Source organism: Heterocephalus glaber, unplaced genomic scaffold, assembly GCF_053883595.1.
Source record: "Heterocephalus glaber isolate CG9 unplaced genomic scaffold, H.glaber_assembly_v1.0 deba00001760, whole genome shotgun sequence".
In the NCBI taxonomy this organism is placed as follows: domain Eukaryota; kingdom Metazoa; phylum Chordata; class Mammalia; order Rodentia; family Bathyergidae; genus Heterocephalus; species Heterocephalus glaber.
Genome location: NW_028258457.1, coordinates 3,767,695 through 3,794,522, shown reverse-complemented (window position 1 = coordinate 3,794,522; position 26,828 = coordinate 3,767,695). Strand labels below are relative to the sequence as shown.

General features: G+C 52.2%; 1 protein-coding gene across 8 annotated transcripts; it reads right to left on the bottom strand.

Annotated features, from left to right (window-relative positions):
* Nucleotides 1–1,040: 1,040 nt before the first annotated feature.
* Pwwp3a (PWWP domain containing 3A, DNA repair factor) lies at nucleotides 1,041–25,445 on the bottom strand. Of its 8 annotated transcripts, none has more exons than XM_087201670.1 (15): nucleotides 25,346–25,445; nucleotides 24,051–24,180; nucleotides 23,369–23,451; nucleotides 22,207–22,277; nucleotides 19,085–19,870; nucleotides 17,673–17,774; nucleotides 15,269–15,339; nucleotides 13,141–13,217; nucleotides 12,499–12,559; nucleotides 9,793–9,868; nucleotides 9,463–9,513; nucleotides 8,217–8,653; nucleotides 6,056–6,144; nucleotides 5,195–5,349; nucleotides 2,564–2,963 (listed from the first exon to the last, which is right to left on the bottom strand). In XM_087201670.1, the coding sequence occupies exons 2-14, from the start codon at nucleotides 24,105–24,107 to the stop codon at nucleotides 5,214–5,216; spliced, it is 2,097 nt and encodes a 698-aa protein (XP_087057796.1). In that variant the 5' UTR covers nucleotides 24,108–24,180; nucleotides 25,346–25,445; the 3' UTR covers nucleotides 2,564–2,963; nucleotides 5,195–5,213. The 8 variants fall into 8 exon arrangements, with proteins under 8 accessions (XP_087057797.1, XP_004866017.1, XP_087057798.1 ...); XM_013065933.3 differs by lacking the exon at nucleotides 5,195–5,349 and adding an exon at nucleotides 4,034–4,154; XM_021245171.2 differs by lacking the exon at nucleotides 25,346–25,445 and adding an exon at nucleotides 24,687–24,861.
* Nucleotides 25,446–26,828: the final 1,383 nt, after the last annotated feature.

Sequence of the window (26,828 nt, the reverse complement as noted above, 5' to 3'; positions counted from 1 at the left end):
GGTGGCTCCTGAGGGTGGCACTGTTGGACGTTGAATGTGTCCCTGAGGTGTGGGCCATGTGTCCTCTCCTGCTCCTGGAGCTGCCAGAAAGCTAGGACATTTGATGCTGGGAAATGTGATTTCTCCTCTTCCAGATCTGGAACAAGTAACACCCATTTTGGGAAGGGGGTCCCCAGGGACACGGGGAGAGGGGCGGCTCCCAGGTTCCCTGAAAGGGTGGCAGAGGAAGATGGGGAGATGGCATCAGGGCTGGAACAGGGACTGGGAAATAACAGCCATCTCTACCCCAAAGAAGGGAAGGCAGCCAGGCCCCAGATGGGTTGTAGACAGCTGCACTCCAGGGTACACTGGTGGTGTCTGGGGACACATGGGGAGCTTCTGGCATGGAGTGGAGTGGAGGCCAGAGACTCCGTCCAGCACCTGCAGTTCCCAGGATGACCCCCAGAGGGCGCCCCGGGCCCAGTGTGCACAGCACTGAGCAGGGGACCCAGGCATTAGGGGAAATGGGACCATGGAGAACACTGGGTCACCAGCAAGTGTGTGACCGACACCCCCAAGCAAGAGGCAGGTGTATAGGAGGATGGGGAGCCACACTGCACCCCTTGTAGACACGGATGGGTTGAGTCTGGCCTCTTGGTGCCTTGGAAGCAGCCAGTCATGCTGGTCACCCCTGGGAAGCCTCAGGTGCTCCTCAGCTCAAGCTTCTAGAACTTTCCTGACTGGGTGCCCTGTGGCCAAGGGACATTTTGGGGCCTAAACACCCTCTGTATACTGAGGGAAATGCCCCATTGAAGCAGGCCTACCCCCACGGAAGATGGGGAAATGGAGGGGCTGCTCTCTGGCCCTGCTGGCCTGGATTTTGTTTCCCTGACAGATGGGTACTTTCTTGGTGATGCTCATGCAGCCGAGTCTGTCCACAGAGACCCACCTGCCTCCTGGCCCAGCCGGTATCAGGACACAGCAGGCCTGGTCACTATGCTCAGCCCCGATTCTCACCCCTCTCCCAGGGAACAAAATGAGTTTTGTTCAGAAAAGCCAGGTCTTCTAAAAGCCATTTAATTCAAGTTGTAAGGGCTAGACAATCCGATCCTCAGGACACAGCGCAGGGAGGCCCAGAGACGGAGATATAGAAATACTTCGTGACACAGCTGGGTGCCATGGTGTACACAGGTAAATCTAACACTATGGGAAGCTGAGGCAGCAGGATCAAAAGTCTGGGCACAGCATGAGCACCTCAGCAAGACTGTCTCAAAATAAAAAAGGGATGGGGATGCAGCTCAATGTAAAGCAAAGCCCTGGAACCAATCCTTAGTGAAGAAAAAAAAAAAAGACAGACTTTGTGACAACAGCAATCACACACAAGGACTCCACTTTCACAGGACCTTGCCCCGCCAGGACGTCACGGGTGTTTGTGTGCAGCATTGGCTACTGAGCAACGCAGACAGGAGGCCCAGGGCCAGGTCCCCATGGCCAATGGGGTGAGCTTTCCCAGGAAGGAGGGCGAGAGGGAGGTGGCCCCTCCTCAGGGAGGACAGAGCTAGGTGACAGGCATGGTGCTGGCAATGCTCCGCTGAGACCCTGCCTGGGACATGGACCCTGCAAGTGGCTGGAGGCAGAACAGCCCAGCTGGGCCAGTTTTGCATCTCAATTCCCCCTCCATCTCCTTGGAGATCCCAGCAAAACCAACTGCAATGAAATGGGCCAGTGGAACCTTCTCAGGCCCGGAGCCATCATGTTCCTGCCCCCTACTTGGAATGGGTGGCCTGGGCACGTCACTCTCTCCAAGGAACAGTGACAGGGACCATGCTGCCGTCTCTGCCCCTACTCCCTCCACACCTCTGGCACGGGGTGAGGGGGACAGTGGGGAAGAGGTCCCAACCTCACAAACCCAGGTCTCCAGAGGGGACAATCACAACTCAGCGGAGGGACAAGTAACAATAACCACACCCAGCAGGGGCAGATGGCCTTCACCTCTGCCACAGTCTGAAAACTCCCTTGGCCACACTGACTTCACGCAGAGGAGCCTAGAGCATCGGATAGAGTAATTCATCGAGCTGTGGCCCTGACTGTGACAAAATCTCTGGACCATGAGGCCATGGGGCTGCCCTGAACCCGGTCCTTGTCCCCATGCTGTGGCTAGAAAAGCCTCACTGCTGCAGGGGCCAGGGCCAGGGCCAGGAGCAAGGGGTTTTTCTCACACTACTGCCACCTGGTCCACAGCTCCTATGGTGACATGGAGTGGGGTGGAGGCCATTCTGGGATCCCACGGTAACTGTCCAGGTAGCATACAAAGACCTGAGGGGCTGGCCGTGCAGAGACAGCACAGCCAGGGGATGGGGGGCCAGGGCAACCTCGGTGTCCAGCTGCAGGCTTAGTCTCCTGCCTTCCCCTATACGACGTCCTAGCAACGCTGGCCTTTGGTGCTGTAGTCACAGAGACAGCAGGGGTGGGACAGGAGACTCCCGAGGTGGGCTGGGGGACTACACAGAGGGGACTGTGACAAACAAGACCAAAAGACACATGGATGCTCCACAGCCACCCATGACCCAGCCACGTCAGACACTTTCTAAAAACTCTCATTTAATACTGGATGTGATGTGTGACATAAAATACGTGTGCAACTCATATCAAACTATACAGTCACAACGGACGACGTAAAATACAGGGATTTTAAACATCTCAGGAAATATATATTCCGGAAAACAGCAACACAGAGACTGGCTTTTGCTGGCCATGACACAGTCTCTTCTGACTGTGAATGGGAGGGTTGGAGCCATGGGCACCTGACAGATCCCGGGGTCCGTGTCCTAGAGCGGCCCACGCACAGGAGGGGGTGTCCCCGTGCCAGCCACTCTCGGGCCATGTAGAGCGTGTGCCTCGGCTCAGATGCTTGCATGGGTGCACATCACCGGCGGCGCCGACTCCTTTCTTCCAGGACCTGATTATCAAATATTTGTTTTTCCCTGCAGAAAACAGAAGTTGATATATCACATGAGTGATTAATCATGGAGTTTGCAAAGAGCATGAGAGGTGGGCGTGGTGGCACACACCTGTAATCCTGGCACTCGGGAGGCTGAGCCAGGAGGATCCCTGAAATTTTAAGGCTAGCCTGGGTTACATAGTGAAACTTCTCAAAAAAATTAAAACAGACAGACAAGAAAGATGGTTCTGGGGCCAGGCGTGTAGCTCAGTTATCCCATGCCTGCCTGGCAAGGCCAAGGTCCTGAGTTTGATTCTTGGTATCAAAAAAAAAAAAAGAAAGATGGTCCTGGTTCTGGTTCTGGGCACAATAGTGCACATCTGTAACCCTAGCACTTGGGAAATGAGGCAGAAAAGACTGCAAGTTTGAAGCTGGGCTGGGTTATACAGTGAGTTTGAGGCTAGCCTGGACAACACAAGACCAGGTCTTTTAAAAAAAGGATACAGGGGCCGGGGAACTAGCTCAGTGGTTCCAGCAGCTGCTTCACAAGCGCAAGGTCCTGAGTTCAATCCCCGGCATCAAAAATAAATAAATAATTTTTAAAAAGAGTACAGATGGCCAGGAATTCAGCTTAGTGTTTCACTGCCTGCTGCGCAAGCGTAAGGACCCGAGTTCAATCCCTAGTACCAAAAAGATAAAAGGAGGGGCCGGGGATTTAGCTCAGTGGTTCCGCCGCCTGCCTAGCAAGCACAAGGACCCGAGGAGTTTGATCCCCAGTACCAAAAAAAATAAAAGAAAGAAAGAAAGAAAGAAAAGAAAAAAGGGTACAGGGCCAGGGATTTAGCTCAGCGGCACTGCACCTGCTTGCAAGGTCCTGAGTTTGATCACTGGTACCAAAAAAGAAAAAGGGGTACATTTTAGGTTATTTGTGTGTGTGTGGTGCTGGGGATGAAACCTCAGTCCTCATGCATGCTAGGCAAGAGCTCCATCACTGAGCTGCAGCAAAATCCCCCAAATTTTTTTCATTCCAACCAAATATTAAAGCACATGAAATATTAATTTTTTCCTTGATGATCTCTTCCTATGCTGGCCTTGAACTTGAGATCCTCTCACCTCAGCCTTCCACCAAGTAGCTGTGAGAAGAGGCATGGCCAGCACTGAGCTCCCCTGGTGGACCCTGAGTGTCCTCATCAAATGACAACTGCTTAGCAGCAACCTCTCCCAGGAAGCAGGGCTGCCTCATACAGGGAGAGAAATGAGATAGGCTGGTTTTCGAATTGGCCTGTGTAGAACACGTGGCCACTGGGTGAGGGGCAGAGAGATGACAGAGGCTGCCCTGGAATGCACACGTGCTGCTCCGGGACAGCCTCTCAGGAGGAGCCGCTGTGTGGATCTACTGCAGTCTGATATAGGAGACAGGGCGGGGCGAAGCTGGCTGGGAAAATGAGTGGGACCTGTCAATTACAAGATCCCACAGCAAGGGAGGGTCCCTTATGTAGAACTTCTCGCGAGCTTCCGCGAGATGTGGACGGCATAAAAGAGCGGCCATTATGGAAAGCCGCTATGGAGCATGCCTTTGCCTGCCTTTGCCCCGTACACCGTGTCGCCTCTGAATGTGTACTTTCATTTTTGCTGTTACCCTTCATTTTCTCTTTATTTGGCCCAAGTTCACTCTGCAGAGCTGGTTTCTCCCATACCCATTTACTTTTCAAATAAACTTTCTGACACCATTATTGTCTTGTCTGGTTTAATTCTTTGTTCAAGACAAGAAGAACCTGGAGTACTTTCGATGGGCGAGCCATTTCTAAAGAAACCACCCTACAACATAACACTGAGTCAGGGGGGACATCAGGGGAGCAAAAACCAAAAAAGAACACGAGAATGTCACAGATACTGCGATGGTGGGCAGGCCAAGGCCAAGGTGACAAGTGGCTGCCACTGGGACCACTTCCCTGTGAACGCCCAGCCTCATTAAGCTCTGAACGGAGGCACCGAACATCCTTGTTGTACATTCTCACAGGCACCGTGAGCTGTCAACCAGAAGGAAACCAGGAGAACTAAAGGCCCTGGGATGACAGCACATGCACCCTCCCATGACCACCACTTTCATTCACGTGTTAAGTGAGTCAAGGCAGTACATACCTCCAACAGCCCATGATAAAAACGTCAAGTCTATTTCCAAAGACCCTTCCAGTTGTGCAGGTTGGGGACGGCGCTGTACTGGGGAGTGAACTCAGGGCCTTTGGACTGACTACATCCTTAGCCTCTTTTTACCTTTTGAGACAGGATCTCACTAAGTAGTAAGTTGCCCAGGCTGGGCTTGAATTTGGTATCTTCCTGGCTCAGCCTCCCAGAAAGCTGGATCACAGGTATGTGCCACCATGCCCAATGGCCCTTCTAGTTCTATTAATTCAGCTGGGTTGAAACTCCTGCAAATAAAGCCAAATTTAATCTCTTTTGGACAGTTTTGCAGTGACTTTCAGACACCATGAGCCCAAGGGACATGTTGGCACCACCACCCTGCCACGGAGGACACCGGACTCCCGAGGGCACCACAAGGTACACACCAGCCCCCAGGGACAGTGTGCCCGGAGGCAGAGGGGCCAGGCATGCAGCCAGGGTGGTGAGCACTGGTTGGGGACCCTGCCCTGCAACTCCTGATCCATCTTGTGGCTGTCACTGCCCTGCAGCCCCACCGGCTCCCAGCAAGGCCTGGCAGCATGCCCAGAGGCAGATTAGGGGCTGGGGGCCAGAGATCCAGGCAGCTCGACGTGCGGAAACATCTCGATCACAGCCTTCACTCTCCTGCCTGGTGCAAAGGCTGCTTCTTAATTTCGCTATTTTCTCCACCAGCCTGGCACAGCAGGGAAGAAAACCCAGAGCATGCCCACCCCAAGCAGGAGATTAGGGAGACGCAATCAGGGATGCAGCCAAGCACGCGACCAGGTTGCCTGGCCTGGAGGACATGGGGCCGGGACGGTCTGCTCCAGGGAAGATGTGGTGAGGCCTGGCTTAGGTCCAGCTTGCCTGCCACAGGCCAGCTCAGAGACCCTGGCCACTCCCAACTCCTGCTGGAAGATGGGAATTTCTGTCACCATGAACACCAGCAGCCCCAGGGGAAAGGCTCAAGCCTACCGGTAGCCGAGCGATGGTCCCTTTAGGTACTTCTCCTCAGCCGTCTTGTAGTCCACCGCATCCACGGCAGAGATGGCGCAGATGATGGCCTGCAAGAGGACACAGAGTGCTGGACTGGAGCAGCAGGCCATGGCTCCAAGCCATGCACACTGTGATCCAGAACATAGCTGCCTCTAGTGAGATTCCCTAGTCGAATCAGTAACACCTCCTTTTGGATTGGAGAGGAGTTCAGCTCATTAACAGTAGGGAGTAAAAGACAGGGCTCAAACCCACAAGGGCATTTCTAAAAATTTGAGAGTTTACCCTTAAAAATAAAGAAAAGAGGGCCAGGGATTTAGCTCAGAGTCACCGTGCCTGCCTCGCATGCACAAGGTCCTGAGTTCGATCCCAGGTACCAAAAAAAAAAAAAAAGCAAAATACACACTTATTCTTATTCCCCCCAAAAAACTCTAAAAGACACAATAAAGAGCAGCTAAGTGTGGCAGTTTATACCTATAATCCCAGCATTCTGAGAAGGTGGGACAAGAGGATCACAAATTCCAGCCCAGCCTAGATGATTTAGCAGAACATTGTATCAAAATAAAAAATAAAAAGGTATGGGAGTATGGCTCAACATTTCCTACGTGTGATCCCCAGTATGGGAAAAAAATATATTTTCACATATGATAAATGTCTGATATTGATGAATCAGCATTAATTGTCACAGGTGATACAGCCGTATTTTAGTTAAGGCAAACAGTTCTTAAAGAATCCTTAAGGAAGTGGGCATGCAGATGGCACATGCCTATAATCCCAGCCCTTAGGAGGCTGAGGCAGAAGGACTACCATGAGTTGAGGTCAGCCTGGGCTGCACAGTGAGTTTAAGGCCAGTCTGAACTACACACTATGAGACGCTGTCTCAAAAAACCAAAGGAAAAAAAAAGAATCCACATGGAGCCCAATGTGGGGGCACATACTTGTAATCCCCAGCACAATAAGGGAGGCAGAGGCAGGAGAATTGCAAATTCAAGGCCAGCCTGAGATACATAGAATACAGTTTCAAAAAAAGAAAACCAACAAAAACAATGAATCCTTACAGTTGAGAGCAGGTGCCGCTCCAACCCAGCTGGGGGCACTGAGGGCAGGTTGTTCTGTGGGGTGCGCATCCTAAGCATTGCAGGGTGCTGAGCAATCTCCCTGGCTTCCACTGCTCCAGCCCAGGAGCTCCCAAGTTGTGACAGCCATAAATGTCCCCAAACACTGCCCAGTGTCCAGTTTTAGAGATATACACTGGAATACTTAACAGTAAAAAGGGCTTTTTTTTTGGTACTGGGGATCAAACTTGGGACCTCGTGCTTGCGAGGCAGGTGGCGGAACCACTGAGCTAAATCCTTGGCCCTTTCAGCTGGAGGTTTTTTTCTTCCCCCAAAATAATACAGGGGCAGCCCAGGGATTTAGCTCAGTGGTGCCGATGCGTGCCTCGAAAGCGCAAGGACCCGAGTTTGATTCCCAGTACCAAAAAATAATAATAATAATGCAGGGGGCAGCGGGCACAGAGTTCACTGTGCTATTTTATTTTTGAATCTACTTAAGAATTCCATCAACTCCAAGGTCAAATGACTTTGACGGTGTTCTTTGCAGACTCACATTCCCACCCCACCATGCTCTCTCCTCACCAAGCTCTGCGCCTGGCTCATGGTCATGGCCATGCTCAAGGTCACAGCCAGGGGTATGCCTGCTCAGCAGGATGAGAACTTTATTTTATGGTGATACTGGAGACTGAACCCTTCTACCACTGAGCTCTATGACTGAGCTCCATGCCCAGCCCTTTTTATATTATGATTATTATTTTTTTTAGAGACAGGATCTTGCTAAGCAGCCCAGGCTGGGCTCAAACTTGTGATCCTCCTGCCTCAGCCTCCAAGTAGTTGGGATCACAACTGTGTGGCACTGTGCCCAGCAGGAACTCTTTCCTGAGTGCCTTCTGAGAGGCCAGTATCTGCATGTGCACAACCAAAGGGCAGAGCTTGCTATACGTTTGACCCCAGCATTGATAGCGAGGGTGAGACACATGGGTCCTGTCCCTTAACCCACAATGTGGCAGAGAGACTGAGGGGCAGGCAGATTCTGGAGTGGCTGGAATGGCAGCAGGCCCAGCGTCCCCGCCCACCCCACCACTCACTTCGGGTAGCAGCACATCCAGGATAAAGCGGATGCGGTCGCCGCTGGCCCTCGCCAGCTTGTCACCGTCCATGTCCTGGTAGACGCCCTGCAGGTACTTGACCACGCGGTCCAGCTGCTCCTCGTCCTCCAGGTATGTCTCCATGCACGTCACATACTGGCCCGAGCTCAGGAACATCTTCAGCCACCGAGATGGCTTGCCACTCTTTAGGATGGCATGAAGGTGGCTCTCAGCACCTCGGGCCTTCACGATGTACTCCACCAGCTTCTGGTTGGCGCGGTCCCGGGCGGCCCGTGAGCGGTCAGGCAGCACCTTCCTGCAGGGCCGCCTCCAGCCCAGGGGGCTGTTGCCCTCTGGCTCCTCAGGGTCCGCCCTGCTCAGCTGGGGGAACCTGGTCCCCTCAGCATCCTGCTGGATGGATTTCCGGACAGGGTAACCTGCAGGGGAAAAGCTCAGTGTGGGTCTAGGCCACCTCCCTTCTGAAGCCCAGTGTGAGCTGCATTCATGGAAAAGCGCAGGTGAGCACCAGAATGTGGGACAGGGAGTGCACACCAGGACCCTAGGAGCTGCTGGAGGACTGTCAGCTTCCTGAAGACCTCTCCTAAGCCAAGTCTGCTGGCACATACCTGTGATCCCAGCTACTCAGGAGGCTGAGGCAGGAGGATTCAAGGCCAGCCTGGACTACATATTAAAACCCTGTCTTGGGCTGGGAATTTAGCTCAGTGGTTCCGGCACCTGCCTCACAAGTACAAGGTCCTGAGTTCGATCCCCGATACAAAAAAACAAAAAACTGTCTCCAAAACCCCAAACCCAAACCAAGACCTTTCCACTGACAGGATCCCTGACCTATCTTTCCTAATTAATTGGAGGAATTACACAGCAAGACCCTGTCTCAAAAAAGCTAGAAAAACTAAAAACAATGGGCTGGCTATGAAAAGCACTGGTGGGACATTCTAAAATTCAGACAACATTCCTCAACTACCTGACCTCTATGACCACCCACCATGGCAGAAAGAATGTGGACTGGGCTCGCAGACGAGGGGCAGGAGGGCAGCCGACAGGTCCCTGGCAGGCAAGGGCAGCCTGCTGTATTTGGAGAGGTCAAGGTCACATGGGGTCACTCGGTTCTGCTGGGATGTGGGTGGCACCCTCCCAACAAAGCTTCCCACAGACTCAGACTCGGAGGACCACGGCTTCTTAGGGCTGAGAAGCAGATGCCATTTTCAGGCGCTGGAGGCAGACTTACTGATGTCAGCAGCGAAATATTCCAGAAAGGAGCCAGTGAAAGAGCCACAACCTGCAGAGTGGGGTAGGTTGCGGGGGACAGAGAGAGGCATTCAGAGCCCAGGGCCCGGCTCTGCACCTGACCCGGTCCATTTCCTCCATCACACGTGTCCACACACAGCAGTCGGGACAGGCAGAAACTCCAAGTTATTCTGCTTCGTCTTATTTTAGGAGAGGATGATTATGGGCCTGGCTGGAGCAGCAGGGCAAGCCCTGGGATTGGGGCTCAGTGGCACCGCCCGTCAGCCCTGTTCTCCAGAGGTCCCTCTGCCCACCAGGGCACCCCACATACCTAGCCGCACCCGGTAGTCGGTGATGAGGGAGATGCAGCAGCCAATGGCCTGGTCGAAGTCCTCTTTGGCTTTGTCCTGCAAAACCCAGATGTGAGGGCATTGGTGGGAGCCGAGCCTCAGAGCCCTGGACACCCCAGGTACCTTTGGGCAGACCTCATACTCCCCGAGCCTCAGTGTCCCCAACCTCTGAGGGGCCTGGTGTGGGCCCCAAGCTGTTTGACCACGGCCACCAGTGACCCCGTCACTTAAGCCAGCCTCAGGAGTGGTCAGTGAATAAACACCTCCAGGTGGCCCAGTGCTCTTCTCAGACTGACATGGAAGTCAGGACACCCCTCTGAGAGAGCTGTGTGCCTGTGCTGCGGCTGCACACTGCTTGGGACCTGGCAGGGTCACCAAGGGACACACTGTCCTTGGGAGGACAATACCCATGGACTCCGTCCTCCTGTGGCAACTGTGAGTTGGTTCCAGAGAGCCAGACGGTGTCACAGGGGACCCTCAGGGCAGGAAGCTGGGCACCATGGCCTGCCTGCCTGTGACCACAGCCTTGATGGTGGCAAGAAGGTAACTTTGCTGGTGTCAGAGACCAGAGTAGGCAGCTACAGCTCCAGGGGCACACATGGGACCAGGGACGGCTACCAGCCCAGTGTACAGAGCTGGCCCCGTCACACAGTGGGCTGAAAGCCCTGGCCAATGCCCAGCACCAACCTTACATACAGCCTCCCTAAAATTGCCCCTCAGAGGCCTCAATTCCAACCACTTCAATATTTTGGGCACCGGGGCTCAAGCTCAGAGCATCACGTGGTCTAGGTGAGCGCTCTGCCATGGAGCGACACACCAGCCCCAAGGGCTTAAGGGCATCGATGTCAGCATCGCTGGCCACCCAACTGCACAGTGGGGCTGAAACTGTTTTTCTCAGAGAAAAGGATGCTAACCAGCCATAGCAGCGCACACCTGTCATCCCAGCCACTCAGCAGGATGTGACCTCAGCCTTAGCAATTTAGCGAGACTCTGCCTTAAAATAAAATTTAAAAAGGGGGCTGGAGACATAGCTCAGTGGTAGCAGACCCCTGGGTTCAATCCCCACCATCACAGAGAAAAAACAAACAAGACGCTGGCCACTGGACGCCTCCACAAGGCAGGGTCCTCAAGGACAATGCCCGATTTTCTCATCACCTGGTTTTTGGTGATAAACTAAACGTGTTTAAGGCACATGGAGCTCCAGCCAAGGAGATGCTGCTCTCACTGGAGCCCATGCCTCCCCCTGCTTTGGCCCCAAGAGCAGAATGAACACCTCCCAGATGGGTGGAGGGAGCTCAAGTGAGACACAGCCCCCCACCTCTCGCTGTGCGTGGATCTGAAATTAGGGGGCACAGAAGCCACGGACGGCCACCCTCTGCCAGATCAGGACCTGCCCAGTGGTATCCTGGGTGCCTAACAGAGGGCTATTGGTTCCACCTTGCAGGGAGCAAGCTGAACAGGCAAAACGGACTGGGATCAGGCTTGGCATGTTGGGGACAGACAAGCTACTGATGGGTCAAAGAATTCGACATTGGAAAAAGGAAATGGGAGAGGGCCGTGGTGGTGCACACCTGCGATCCCAGCACTCTGAGAGGCTGAGGCAGGAGGACTGCAAGATCCAGCCCAGCCTGGGCAACTTAGTGACCTAGTTAGACTCTGTCACAAAATAAAAAACAGAAAACAAAAAGAAAAAATAAAAAAAGAAATGGGGACTGAGTAGCTCAGTGGTGAGCACGTGTTCAGCAGGTGCAAGACCCTGGGTTCCATCCCCAGCAAAAAAAAAAAAAAGAGAGAGAGAAAAGTCCACTATGGTCACCACGAAGAGCCTCCAGCTCCCCGGGATACACCCAGCACCCAGAAGCTCCCTTCAAAAGCCCTCAGAGCAACAGTACGACCAGCTGCAGAGGGCCCCAGGCCAGCATGGCCCTGCCAGTCATCGTGGGGCACACAGGCCTGTGTCACTAAACTCAAAGGTCAAGAAAGCTGAGTGCCTGACTGCCGAGAATTGAAAATCCCTATACCAAAAAACAACAACAAAAAAGAAAATCCCTATACCAAGGGGAGGTGGTGTCACAGAAACCTGACAGCTACCTGCCACAGTTCTGTTTTCTCCTTTTTGAAATCAGACCCTTTTTTCCATTACTAGGGATTCAATCCAGGGCTTCTACCTTCCCAGCCTTTTGTGTTTCTTGAGTCTTGCTAAATTGCCCAGGTGGGCCTTGATTTCTCAATCCTCCTGCCTTCACCTCCTGAGAACTCTGGATGTATAAGTGTGTCCCACCACACCTGGCTGAAAAAGACATTTTTTCACTGGCAAAGTCAACAGTGTGTGATGACAGGCTGACCACATCGTGGGAGGCACAGAAGTAGCTTGTTAGCCATCTGCCATGTGACACTATGCTAGACCAGACTCACGCCCGACACTCAAAGCCTGCTTTTCTCAGGGCAACAGCCCAGGCACAGGGCCCCAGATTCCGGAGCTCTCGGCCCAAGCACCCCATCCTTCAGGCCAAGGAAGAAATGGCCCTTTATCTGGGCTCCTCACCTCCGCCTGCCCAGGCCTATCTGCCCCCTCTAAAATGGAGGGATGGGCCTAGCGACTTCCCAGGATGGCCATGACTAATCCTGAGCCTGACCAGGCTCAAGGTAACATGATTATGGGAGCAAGCGCACAACAGTCCACCTACCAGAAGCGCCTGCTTCTCCTTACAGTCAAAGTGCTTCAGTCTTCTGAGCGACACGGTGATGCTGGCGGAGCGGAGAGAGGTGACAATTAGCTCAAGGGACTTCATCTCAGCGCCTCCAAGCTTCTCATCACCAGGCATCAGCACAGGGCTGTGTGGCCTTGATAGGCCCCAGTCCCTCATGGAGGTGACCATGTTCTAGCTGCCCAAGGGACCCTGTGGAGCCAGGCCTGGAGCTAACAGGGTACAATGACTTCAGCTAACTGTGAGGGGACCATGGAAGGGTGGCAGGGGCCCCGGTCCCTCACCTACACCCCAGTGGCCATTGGAGGAGGCAGGAAGCACAGAGGGCCGGCGGAGACTAGTTCCACACAGTGTCCTGGCAAAGGTGCTGCCTCAGCTTGCACAGGGACCCAATGGGAACCCTTGGCTCAGGTGGGGACACTGTCTCCAGGGACCAAGCTTTATTAAGTGGGATCCGCAGCGTCTGCTTGGGCTGCCTTTTAGTGCCAGCAAATGAACTTCGGAAAACAGGAGAGATGGGCCATCTCCTCTGCCTGGTGAGGGCCCGACCCCAAGATCCTTCCACCTACTGGGCTCCCGACCCTTCCACCTCGTCTCCTCTTTGCAGAAAGAGCACTTTACCCACGCCCTTTGGGGTTCATGTCCCGCTCGATGAAGAGCACGCTTGCTTTCTTCTCCCGCCGCTTCACGCTTTTGACCTGGCAGCGAGTCCCAAAAAACACGGCGTCACAAACATGTATGGGGCCATGGGTTTCAGGCACCCCTGACACCCCCGCATGGGGGTGGAGGGATGTGATCAGACAGGACCACTGCACAAAATGCTGGGGGCCTGGCCTACTCTGTGCAGTGTCACATCCAAGCAGAACCCGGGGTTTCTGTTTAGGTTTTTTGGGTGGAGGGGTATTGGGAGAGGATCTCACTCACTGGCCCAGGCTGGCCTTGAACTTGCACCGATCTGCCTGCCTCAGCCTCCTGAGTGCTGGGATGACAGGTGTGCACCACCATGCCCAGCTCTGCTTTCATTTTTTTTTTTTTTTCGGTACCAGAGATCGAACTCAGGACCTTGTGCTTGCGAGGCAGGTGCAGCACCACTGAGCTAAATTCCCAGCCCTGCTTTCTTTTTTTTTTTTTTTTTTGGTACCAGGGATCAAACTTGGGTCCTTGCGCTTACACAGCAGGAGGCGAAACCACTGAGCTAAATCCCCGGCCCCTCTGCTTTCATTTCTCAATAAAAGACCTGGCATACACTGAAGTGGCCACCTCCCAGCACCAGCATCGGGCTGGCTCTCCAGCAGTCTGACAGAGCACAACATCACGGTCCTAAACCAGGGGCTCTTGGACCCAGGACCCAGTCACGCAAGTGAGCTGCCAGCCCAGCATGGACTCCGGAAGTAGAGGGAAACAAGGGTGCACTAGAAAGGTGCAGGGAGCAAGATGCAAGCCAGGGAGGCCAGAAGGGGCCCTTCACGCCGACTCCTTGCAGCCAGGCCAAGGGGCACCCCAGGGTCCCCGTTCATCTGCATGGGCGGCACAGACAGAGCCCTGCCTGCCTCTTCTGTCATCGCAGCCAGCTCTGGGTGGGGACACCTTGGTGGCATGGGTCAGGCCAGGGCCGTTAACACAGCAAAAGCATTTCTTGCTGATTGCAGAAAACCTTCTGGATAGAAATGGCATCGCTTCTTGATTAAAAAATTATCAACAACCAGGTCTGGGGCTGAAGCCCACCAGTGAGTGCTTGCTGGGCCTGTGCAAGGTCCCGGGTTCATTCCCAGAACTATAAAAAATAAAATTAAGGTATTCAGCTCAGTGGCACTGCACCTGCCTCACAAGTGGAAGGTCCTGAGTTTGATCCTCGATACTGGAAATAAATAAATAAAATAAAATTAAGTTAAATTAAAAAAGACCTTAACAGCTGCACCTAAAATAATCAGAATTCTGTCTATGCCAGAAGATGACACAGGGGTAAAACATGAAGGAGAAAAAATGGGCCCAGACAGCACCTTTGGCCCCCAGAAATAATTAGCAACGTGCCACACCCAGGTGTATGGAGAGTGGAGTCTGGCCAAGCCTGGGCTCATCAACCTCACAGGTGAATTTCCGCTCACCTGCAAGCACTTCTTCCTATATATACACAATTGACCCCTGCCACAAAACCTAAATTGATGTGCTTCAATGAGGGGGATAAAACTTGATTTGCACAATATTTAACACTGTGAAGCAAAGGGCTGACCCTTTCTATTTTTAGTGTACTGAGGACTGAACCCAGGGCCTTCTCACTGACCTACATCCCTAGCCCTTTTTTATTTTGAGACAGGGTCTTGCCAAATCACTAAGTTGCGCGAGCTGGGCTGGAATTTGGCAATCTTCCTACCTCAGGCTCCCCAGAGTGCTGGGATGACAGGTATGCACATGACACTATTTTTTTTTGGTACCGGGGATCAAACTCAGGTCCTTGCGCTTGCGCAGCAGGCGGCGAAACCACTGAGCTAAATCCTGGCCCTATGACACTTTTTTTAAGCATGTTTTTCTAAGACTGCCTGGTACAAATTTGGCCTGTGAACCTCAAACTAAACTGCACCAAACTGATCAAACCCCTTTGTTAGGTAATTATGTCCCTGGCCTCCTTTTTATCACTCCACCAAGTTTTCTAGCAATAACAAAACCTCAACACTACCCACCCGGGTTAGAGGATGGGGGTGTGAGGGACATGGGAACCAACTGCTCAAAGAGGGGAAGAGGTCGCTCTTACCACTGCTGGCCAGAAGGGATATTTTTGGTATTTAAGCCAGACTAGCATTCCTACTTCAAACGACCGCGGTTCTAGAATTAAAAAAAGGAAAGAAAAGAAAAACAAAACTGAAAAAGAGAAAAGAGACACGTGAAATCCCTACCAAGCAGTAAGCAGTAAGCTTGAGAAACAAACCAGTTTCTCCTGACACTGTTTAAACCCAATTTAAACACAATTCACTCAGGAGGTCAAAAGCCCCTGCAAGGCAGGATTGTACCCCAGGTCACTGGGTTCTGGTGCCAGCTGCGAGACCCCAGGACACACAACAATGGCTCTGTGCAGTGCCGTACCAGTGTCCCAGCGGTGACCGAAGTACTGGGGTCAGGAGCCAACAGGTGCCCTCTCTCCCATATCTGCAATTTCTATAAATCTCAAAGTACTGTATGGTATTTTTTTTTTCAGAGCATGGTTGAGGCTGGGGTATGGCTCAGCAGTCAAACATGTTTGCCTGGTGTGTATGAGGACGTGAGTTCCATTCCCAGCTTCAAAAAATATGCAAAATGAAAGTGTGGGATAAAAGAGAAATTGGCTAATGGCCAACAATGACAGCCAGGCCTAAAAACTTCATTTGGAAGATGCATATCTGAAAACAAGGGTCTCAAAATGGAAGGAAAATTATTTAAATCACAAGCTAATCATAAAGTTATTTACGAACAAAATTTTCTACCCCCACAACATCCCATGCCAGGTGTGGTGGTGCACACCTGTTATCCCAGCACTCAGGAGGCTGAGGCAGGACTGAAAGTTCAGAACAAGCCTGGGCAACACAGTGAAATTGTCTCAAAAAAGAAAACAAAACAAAACAACTGAAAGAAAAGAAAAGGAAAGGCAAGAAAAGAAAAATCCCAGAGTAAAGTCGATGGTCTAATAATTTAAAAGTCAAGCAACAGAAAACCAATAGAAAGCCATGGCTACTCCTGGACACATGGAGGCCAGGCCCTCTGACCAAGACACAGAGGGAGGAAGCTGCCATGTTTGGTTGTGAAAAACCAAAAACGACTGTGAAGTAAAAAAATAAAGCCACAGGAAAAGGGAACCAAAGCAGGAAAGGCATGCAGTGACTCGAGGTAGGGACCATCTCCCTGCAGAGGCACTGGGCTTTTCCAAGCCCTAGGGCCCGGCATGGACCCAGGCCACATTTGTGGGCCATGGGCAGGGACAGGGTGGCCCAATGGGTGACATTCAAGACCCGCTAGCAGCAGGGATCAGTTCTGGCCTTGGCAGGAAAAGCCACCAAAACACTGGAGGTTGTGAGGCTGTCTCAGGTCATCCCGTCCCCAGCTGGTGGCAGTGAAAGTCACAGGATCCTTCCCTGTGGTCAACACAGCCCACTCAGGAGAATCAATCCCTGAAACAACTCCTGAGAAGGAGAGAACAGGTAAGTGGAAGCAGCCACCATCGTGGGGACGGGAGGGGACAGGCTGGCAAGGGAGGGCTAGGTGCAGGATGACCCATCACCCTGATAATGAACAGGGAACTGGTCACCACTAAGGACAATCAGACCATGCAGAAACACCAAAAAAAGAGTCTGAGTTCATAGTTCATGGAAAAAAAAAAGGAAGAGTTGTAATTGTGCTCATTTAATGGTGACAACCACTGAGCAGTTTGAACAAAGGGAAGGCTACACAACAAGCCCACATCCCACATGCACATGCACATGTGCGCGCGCACGCACGCACACACACACACACATGTGCACAGGAGCTGCAGCTCTGCAGTCTGTTACCAGCGGGGGAAGCTGGTAACTGGCCCACTAGACCTCTCTGCACTGTTTCTGCACCATCCTGGAGTCTCTAATTCTTCCCAAATTAGAGGTAACGGTAACCCCAGGTAAAGACAGTGCACCTAACAAAGGTGCTCGGTTCTACCCTGGCCCTCTGCTGGCGCTGCCTTCCCCCCTTCTGGGCCCTGCTAGTGCTGAGGCCTTCCGCCCTGGTGGCTCTGAGGCAACTTGGCTTGCGGGAGGGGTGCTCAGAGAGCTGGCCCCACACAACCACTAAGGTGGCCAGCTGCAGTGAAGCAGTGTGCGGCCACACCCAAAGGAGGGCGACAGAGCTCTGCTATTCATTGGTGTCCCTCTTCCACCAGGGAGAGGACAGCAGGACCAGAGCTGGAGGCCAAGGAAAGAACCCATGAGCTGCCAGGGAGGGCTGGGCTCTCTCTCGGGGAACCCCCTTTCTTCTCTTTGTGTAGGACAGAAAACATGGCCTTGCTCAGGGACCCCACCAGGGCTCAGTTCAGCAGAGAGAAATGAGATAGTATGGACTACTCTGGGAGAAGGCCAAAACAGGGTAAGGACACCAGCCTGCATTTCTTCCCCGTGTTACTGTCCCGACCTGAGGCCCATGCTCCAGTCCTCTCTTACCGTGATAGAAAAGGATTCTCGGAGGCTCCTCATCTTCCTCCTCTTCATCCAGGATGGAGTTGTTGGAATTAAACTCCGTGCACTCCTGAGAAGCTTGAGGGTCTGCCAATAATGTGAGGGTAGACTGTCACTGCGCTGCATTGTCCTCTCAGGAGAGGCATCTCAAGCAAACACTGCAAGGCACCTGAGCTTTATCAGTGCAAAAGGAAAAGATCCCACGCCATCCTCAATTCAGACAGGGCACCTTGGTTCAAGCACAGCTCATGTATTTTGAGAGCTGTAGATGGAACTCTGGGCCCTGTGCATGCAGGGCAAGGGCTCAGCCACAAAGTGCACTTTCAAGAAAAATAAACATACGTAGAGAGACAGAGATAGGCTTTCACGTCCTGAGGAGGGGAGGCCAGAGGCGTGGCAGCCCTGGATGGGAATTCTTTTTGTCTCGGTGTGGTTCTTCCCTTTACAGCCCGAAGCACTGAGGGACAACACAGAGTGGGTCCCAGGATCCCAGAGCTAACTGCAAAACAGGGCAGGCGCCACCTCCTTCCCTGGCAGCAGGGAAGAGGACAAACGGCTCCCACAGCCGCCACAGGCACAGGGACACAGCCTCAAGAAAGAGGTCAGCACAACGCTGAGATTCCTGTCCCATGTTTGCAGTGGGCAGGGTGAAGGCGCCTACAGACTCTGCGGTACTTAAGATTTCTGAATTTAAAAAAAAAAAAAAAAAAGATTTCTGAATTAGCATTTCAAGAATAAGTGGGACCCTGTGAGGTTAAGACAGAAAAAGCCTCGGTGCGAGCTCCTCAAGTCGGGCCTTTCCACCCCTTCTGCCCGTCCTGCTTCATTTAGGGTAAGGCATTCGTCCTGTGCAATGGTTAAAAGAATAAAGACCGTGGGCCGGGGATTTAGCTCAGTGGTCCCATGGCTTGCCCTGCAAGCGCAAGGACCTGAGTTCGATCCCTGGTACCAAAAAAAAAAAAAGAATAAAGACCATGGGCCAGGGATTTAGCTCAGTGCCACCACACCTGCCTCGCAAGTGCAAGGTCCTAAGTTCGATCCCCAGTACCAAGAAAAAAAAAGAAGAAAGAGGGAATCCTGGGGCCGGATGCCGCACTCCCCCCCCCCCCCCCCCCCGGCAGCTTCATGAGCAGCCCTCACTGAGCTCCCCCGGCTTCCAGTCCAAAACAAAAATACAAACAAGTATTTGGGAGAAGTTGAAGTAATTATAACTCAGTGGGGAGACAAACACAGAAGAACAAGAAATCTCTGCTTCCCATCTATTTTGATAATGGTTTCATTAAGATCTGGTTAAAAATACCCCAGCGCCTGCCCGCCAGTCTGGCCCAGCACAGCCCAGCTCCAGCTCCACCTCCCGGGCTGCCAGGTGGGCGGGCAGGCGCCACCATACACTTTACCTTCCTCCAGCCTGTCGTCGCCACTGTCCTGGAGACGAGGGGGTTGTGAGTCCTCCACCCGAGTGTCTGAGGGACAAGGGCTGGCAGCGGCACTGCGCAGAGTCATGTATCCCCCGGGCCGCAGGCTGGGGGACAGCTCCAGCTCCAGCTGTGTGGAAGGTGGCCTCAGGCACAGCCTCTTCACGGGGTGCCCTCTGGCCCTCTCCGGGGCCGGGACTGTGAGGCTGCCTGATGGCAAACCAGGGTCGTGTCCTTCAGCGCGGGCACACGGATCGTCCTCCCGGGCTTGGGGCGGCGAGGCCTGGCCCGTGCTCTGCTCCTCACTCTGTGCTCCCAAAAGGGCAGGTGCCTCCTGGCACTGGCTGGATCTCTGGGCCACATTCCTCCCCTTCCTCTTAGCGAGGCTGTGACCTGTGCCGTGGCTCCTCCACCCACTCCCATCCTGAGGGCCAGCTCCAGCTGGAGCCGCTGACAGGGCCCCCGGGCTCTTGCTTTTCCCCAGGCCCTCCTCATGGTCCACTTTGAACTCAGGGTCTTTTTCACAAGCGGACGAACCAGAACTGGCTGACACATCTTCGCGGAAGGAAGAACAGAGAGAGTTACGGAGCGAGGAGGCCGCTTCGGTAGGCTCGTTCTCCCTTCGACACTGAGCAGATCTGTTTCTCCTTGAGGTGCTTTCCTCAAGACTTGAACTGCTTCTCTCATTCAAAATATCCAGGGCCACCCGCAGCGAGCGTCTGTAGGTCAGCTCCTTCAGGGGCGCAGTGGGGACTTCAGTCTGCGAGGCTGCAGTGACAGAAAGACATAGTGCCAGTTATGTCCAGGTACCTGGGCACTGCATAGCCTGGCCTCAAAAGCTCCGCCGTCCAATTGTCACCGCCAGCCTATGTCTTCGAGTGAGCGAAGGGCAGGCCTAACATTTCTCGTTTTCCCTGAAAAAGGGACAAAGCTACAAGACAGCTATTCATTCAGGGCTGCGATCTTTTTTCAAGTGGGAAAAAAAAATGTACTGACCTTAACCTGATTGGCTAAAAAGATAAATTCCAACAAGTTACAAAACACTACTGTGAACAAAATGTATTCAAATGTTTTGCAAATCCTCTCTCTGCCTTACAATTTCAAATTCAATCAGGGTCAATAAAAACCAATGCCAACTAAATAAAGGACGCTGCTGGCAGCGTATTCTTGGGGCAGGGTGGGGGGGTGGGTGAGGCTTGGCCGATTAAAAAGACTCATTGTGGGCTGGGACATTTTCTTCACTTCTTTGCAAGGGCGTTTCAAAGCCAGAAAAGCTCATCCTCGGCCTCACTCTCTGGCCCATCCTCCCTGCCGCAACAGTTTTATTTATTCATTCCAACATACAGACACGGCACTACTTATTTGAACAAGATGATGGATGTAATATCACAACTCAGCGGGCATAATGCCTCAATCCAAACAGTATTTGGCCCCTGTTTAATATTAAAACCGCCCACAAGTAACCAGCCCCCCAACACAGTCGGAACCCATGACAAGGACGCCATCAGGGACGTGGTCCACCACCTGCGGCAGGCAGGGATGGAGCCTGCTCCTAACAATGGCAATTTTTCCTGGGGATGCAGGAAACTGGATCTTGCTTTATAAATGCCGTGGGAAAGAATTCTGGTCAATCTTTTCACAAGACCAGCAATTCCTGGCCAGTCGAACAGATACTCCCACTCTGAGGGAGAAACACAATTCTGGGTCTGCTGGGCTGGGACTAGGTTCTGACACCCCCAAGCTGTGTGTGTGTGTATGTGCGTGTGTATGCGCGCACGCACACGTGTATGGCGGATCCTTGTGTGACAGAGCTCACGCAAAGTCATTTCTCAGCTACAAGATGCAAAGGGGCAGAAGCAAAATCAAGCGTCATGGGAGAAGAAGAAGAGCCCTGCTTCCCACTCGTCTGTGTGGCCCACACCTGCACAGGCAGCTGCAGACAATGCCAGCCACCACCATGGGTGCAGGGCCACCTGTCCTTGTTCCTCTGAGCTTCCCCCTGGAATGTCAAACACAGCCTCAAAGCACAGGTAGGAACCAGACCAGTCAGGGGGTAATATGGTCACCTTACTGTCCTACTGTGGATGGGCAGAGAGAAAAGGAAAAGATCCTCCTCATGGAGGTACTTATGCATTCCTGTGAGCACAATGGGTCACAATGGATAGAGATGACCTTGAATCTTGTGTCAAGAACAGGACTACAGGGCCAGGGATTTAGCTCAGTGGTTTCGCCACCTGCTGCGCAAGTGCAAGGACCCAAGTTTGATCCCCAGTACCAAAAAAGCAAATAAACAAAAAAACAGGACTACAGGAGGCCAGGCACAATGGTGCACATCCACCATCCTAGCTATTTGGGAAGCTGAGGTAGAAGGATCGCAGGTTTAAAGCCAACTTGGGCAACTTACCAAGATCTGTCTCAAAATAAAAATAAAAAGGGCTGGGGATGTAGCTCAGTGGTAGTGTTTGCCTGGCACATGCAAGGCTCTGGGTTCCATCCCCAGCACTGCAAAAGAAAAAGCTGGGCCGGGGATTTAGCTCAGTGGTTCTGGTGCCTGCCTTGCAAGCACAAGGTCCCGAGTTCAATCCCCAGTACCAAAAAAACAAAAAGAATACACAGCTGGTGCTCAGAAAATCTTCACAAATATTGGGCCGGGGATATAGCTCAGTGGTTTCACTGCCTGCTGTGAAAGCACAAGGACCCGAATTCAATCTCCAGTACCAAAAAAAAAAAAAAAAGAAAAAGAAAAAGCTGGGCGGGGTGATATACACCTGTCACCTCAGCACTCAAGAGGTTGAGGCAGGAGGATCACAAGTTCAAGGACAGTCTGGACTAAATAGTGTGAGACCCTGTCTGGGAGAAGAGAAAAGAAAAAATTCACCCACACAAAAAAAGTAGGACTGGTTCTTGGGGCACATTTTGGAAAGGCTTAAACAAGCAAATTCATTTTTTTCCTTTCTTTCACTCCCACTTCCTTTCCTTTCTTTCTTTCCCCTCCTATGGGAATGTACATTGGGCAATTTTTTACCTAGAGTCTAGTCTTTACATTCTTGCAAACTCCTTCTCATTGCATTAGGCCTAATGGCCCCCTGGAAATAGTCTCTTACCCAAGAGTGAGGCAATGTTCTCAATCTGAGACTTCTTCAGAGTCTCAACTTCTGTGCTTTTCACCTTAATTCTGCAGAGACAGAAAATGACTGTTACACGCCACCAGCCAAGGCCACCAAAGACATTTTCAAACATGTTTTTCTTTAGATAACAAAAAAATTAAATTCATTTTCCTCCTTAACCTTCCACTTACACCAGAAGTCCCAGCCAACTAGGAATTCGGCTGCCTGAGGTTAGAGGCAGCTAGGACCCTGATGGATATGGCGAGTTTTTTCTTTTTTTTTTTCCTCTTTTAAAACAGAAAAGGTTGGCTGGTCTTAAGAGTAAAAATGAATTCAAATTGTGACTTTTATGAGGCAAATCCTACTTTCAACTGCACAAATAACTCCTTTGTTAGGTTTTCAGAGTAGCCGATAATGTCACTAAAAGCTGTTTACAGCCCAGCAGGCGAGTTTTAGTTTAAAAGGATGAGCTTTCCTTTTAAACTCAAGTATTCAATTACCTTCTCAGCCGCAGGGAGAGCCAAGCTGGGGCCAGGCAGACTCAGGAGACCGGGAGGAGCGGGCAGGGGAGAAAGAGGGCCAGCAGCAGCCAAGGGACTGGCTTTTTCAGAAGGAGCTGGCTTTTTCAGAAGGGGCTGATCTGACCCTCAATGTGCCAAAGCCACAGTCCCACACCACTTGAGCACACTAATCGTCATCCTTCCAGATGGCCTGCAACTTCCCATCACCAGGTAGCTGAGGGCAGAATCACATGCCCAAAAGCCACTTGATGTGCTGGAAAATTTCTCACTGGCCGACAGCCTTGAACACCAAATGTGTCAAAAATCACTGGGCCTGCCACGAAGGTTTCTGAAGCAAGACACACTCATCTGTCAGAAAGAAATGTCCCTATGTGGACCCTAACGAGAGCAGACGCTGTGTAGAATTTATATTCACTCAAGTTCTGAACCCATCTCTCTGCACGAGAAGCCCTGTTTACATCTTCAACTTCCAAACTAACGTAAAACAAAATCAGTTCTGGACTCATAAGGATATCACAAATGAGTGATACTAATTAAACAGTTAATAAGCTTTTAAAACAGGACTTCATGGGGGCAAAACTCAGAAACTCTGGACAGAAAAAAAAACAGTACTTAAAAAAAACAAACAAACACTTAACTTTTCATCTAGCGAGAGTATTTGAACATCTAGAAAGAATTCCTTTTCTCCCTCATCATTTGAAGTCTTGGGTCCGTCCAAAACCTACTTTTACAAAACAGAAATAATAATCCTTGTTATTAAGACAAAATGACTGACAAAAGAAACAGAGGCAACTCTGAACACAGGTATAGCAAGCATTTCTCAAGGCAACAACCACAGGATTTTAGGGACATAAAGTCCAACCTTCTTTAATTCAGAAAAGGAAACTGAGGCACAGGGGGGTGGGGGGCCAGAGATGATCCCAGCGCAGGACCCAGCTTTCTGCTATTCAGTCCAGCATTTCCTCAATTGCTGGAAGGCATCCCCAAAACACCGCCGTTATTTACTATCACAGGGCTTTCTGCCAGAAATTCCCTTGAGTCAGAGCCTTACATGCCTTTTTATAGCTGACTCTGTTATTTTTTCTCCATCTATTTAGTGTGGGGAAAAAAAAGACATTTCCGGAAGTAGAACCTCATAAGCACTAGACCAAAACCCCATTAAGTGGGGAATGGGAATAGGTGCCAGCAGATCAGGCAGCCAACTGTTCAGGTTCAATTATTTCGCCCAAACCACTCCTAGATTTCAGAGCCTGATAGAGATTTTACTTGTCACCTGAAAGTCATTTCTAATTCCCGAAATTACAGAATAATGGCTGTCACCTTTGCAGGCCATAATCGCTCTTCCCATCTGCAGAGGACGTACTTGGCATCCGTCATGATTTAGACTCATGTGGCAAGTGGTAATGATTTGGCACAAACAAAGTGCTTCAAGGTCTGCTGCCGATGTGCCCTGCAACAAAATGTGTGCGGTGGTTTAGGGAAACGTTTGCTGCGATTTTAGCACTGCGGCGGTGCTCTAGGGCAAAGGTGAGCTTGGCTTCTACTCCGGTGCTCTAGGGCAAAGGTGAGCTTGGCTTCTACTCCAACCCCACGCTAAACCCAAAAGCAGACTGACAAATGCCCAGCCTCAGTACCTGGGGAAGCCCCTACATTTATTTTTCCTGAAATAAAATAAAGCTGACTCCATCCCCAAGATTCCATCCAGATTATTTTTTAAAAAGCTCCTGAATAAAAAAATAAAATAAAAATTTTTAAAAAGCTCCTGAATAAATCATCTCCGTCCTAAAGGCCTGCCTGCCCCTGACCTGGGCACAGGAGGCATTTTAAACAATCAGAGCTTACAACCCTCCTCTCCTGCAGTAAACAGTGACGTGACCACGGCCCAAAAAACCCAGAGAGGTCGACAGCGGCGCTTCTTGCTGCCATGTCCCTTAAAGGATGGGGACAGCTGCATACCGTGCGCCATGTTCACAGCAGAGACTGCTTTGACTGTGGGCAGAAACAGAAAGGGGTGTGTGTGGGTGTGGTGGGGTTCACAGCAACATAGGAGGGGCTCAAGCTGCAGAAGAAGGGTTCACAGTAGTAAAAAAAAAAAAAAAAAAAAAAAAAGCTGGGTGCAAAGCAGCAGGAGGGCGTTCGAAGGAGACAGGCAGAGGTGGAGGAACTGAGGAGGTGGCAGATGGGGGTTCAGGCTGCAGAGATGGGGTTTGGGCAGCAAGGATGAGGATCCAGGCCACGGAGATGGCGGTTTGGGGCGCTGGGCATGGCGCAAGGACAGGAATCCAGGGGTGCAAGGACAGGGATCAGGCCGCAAGGACGGAATCCGGGCAGCAAGGACCGGGGGCTCGGGCCGCAGAAAAGAAGGTTCAAGCAGAGGTAGGATGAGGGTCAGAAAGCACCGGGCGCCCGCCGGGGAGGACTCTTCGAAAGGAGCCGCCCCTCCCCCAGGCCCGCCGGGCCGCGCTGCCTCCAACCCGCCCGGCGGAACCGAGAGGCGATCCGGGCCAGGGTCACTGGCGCCCCAGACTGCCCTGTGGGGCGCCCGAGCCCAGACGACAAGGCCGCGGCGGCCCCAACGACGCCCTCCAACCGCCGCCGCCCGCCCCCGCGCTCACCGCCTCCGCCGCTCCGCCGCTCCCCGCGGGCCGGAGGCGGGGCCTGCCTCCAGCGGCGCCAAGCCCCACCACTACCGCCACCCAATGGGACACGCGCGTCTCCGCCCCACCTTATTCCCCGCCCCCAGACGTACGCGGCCTAGCGTGGACCACGCTCCCGCCGCACGACGGCCACATCCCTGCCACCACGTTCACCTTCCCGCACATGCGCAAAAGACAGGCTAGGGCGCCCCTATGCTCCGCCATACTACAGCGTCCCCCTTCACACGCTACCCTCTAGTCGTCCTGTCACACCCCTAAGCCAGCCACTCTTGTCTTTGTGGGAAGACAGAAGTCTCATCATACCACACATACACGACCTCTTAGAACCTGATTCCAACCCCAAAATCAGGGCGCCCACTCCCTGTTCACAGCAAGGGTGTATGAGGTCCCCCCATACACACACTGGGGACTGAACCCAGGGTTTTTGCCCTGAGCTACATTCCAAGCCCTTTAAAAATTCTTTATTTTGAAGGGGCAGGGATTTAGCCCAGTAGTCCCACTGCCTGCCTCGAAAGCGCAAGGTCCTGAGTTCGATCCCAGTTTTTAAAAAAAAGAATTAAGTTTTTATTTTGAGACAGGGTCTCACTAAGTTCCTCAAGCTGGGCTGGGAGTAGGGATCCCTCTGCCTCAGCCTCCCAGTGTTGGATAGACAGGCATGCACCACCACACCCAGCAGGGCTTCTGTTTCTCAGGGAACTCTCGTTTGTCCCACAAACAGGGAGGGCCCTGCTGTGGAGAGGGACCCTGAGGGTGGCCCTGCCTTGTCCAATGGGCTAGAGATATTAGGTCCAGAGGTGACAATTAGGGGTGGAAAGTAATCTTCCAAGCTCCCTAAGAGTCCCCACAAGTCCTGGGGCTGAGTAGCAAGGAGGCCCCCAATGCCCACAATTCAACATGTGATCTTCTATGTGCCTGGGAGAGATCTGTAGCCACTCTGTGATGCCAGTGACAAGAAACAGTAAGGAGAGACCACATGTGGAGCTTCGGGGAGTGTTGCAGTGGCTCCCACAGGAGCCAGTTCTCTGAAGGCCATTTCCATGTTGTAGCCAGGTTGCCAGGGACCTGTAAAGCTGTGGGAAGGTCACAGATCAAGAGGCCGAAGGACTAGTGTCCTTTGATGGCATCTTTTTTTTTTGAGACAGGGTCTCAGTGCAATGCAGGCTTGAACTCACAGCAATCCTCCTGCCTCAGCCTCCAGTGTGTGGGATTATAGACCCGTGCCACCACACCCAGTGATGTCCCCCTCTTTCCTTCTTTCTTTCTTTTTTTTTTTTTGGTACCGGGGATCAAACTCGGGTCCTTGTGCTTTCGAGGCAGGCAGCCAGACCACTGAGCTAAACTCCCGGGCCCTCCCCTTCATTCCAATGAGGCAGACTTGGTTGTACTGGGGCTGGAGGTTCAGAGTGAGATAGAAGCCAGTCTTTGGCTCTGATTGACCTCT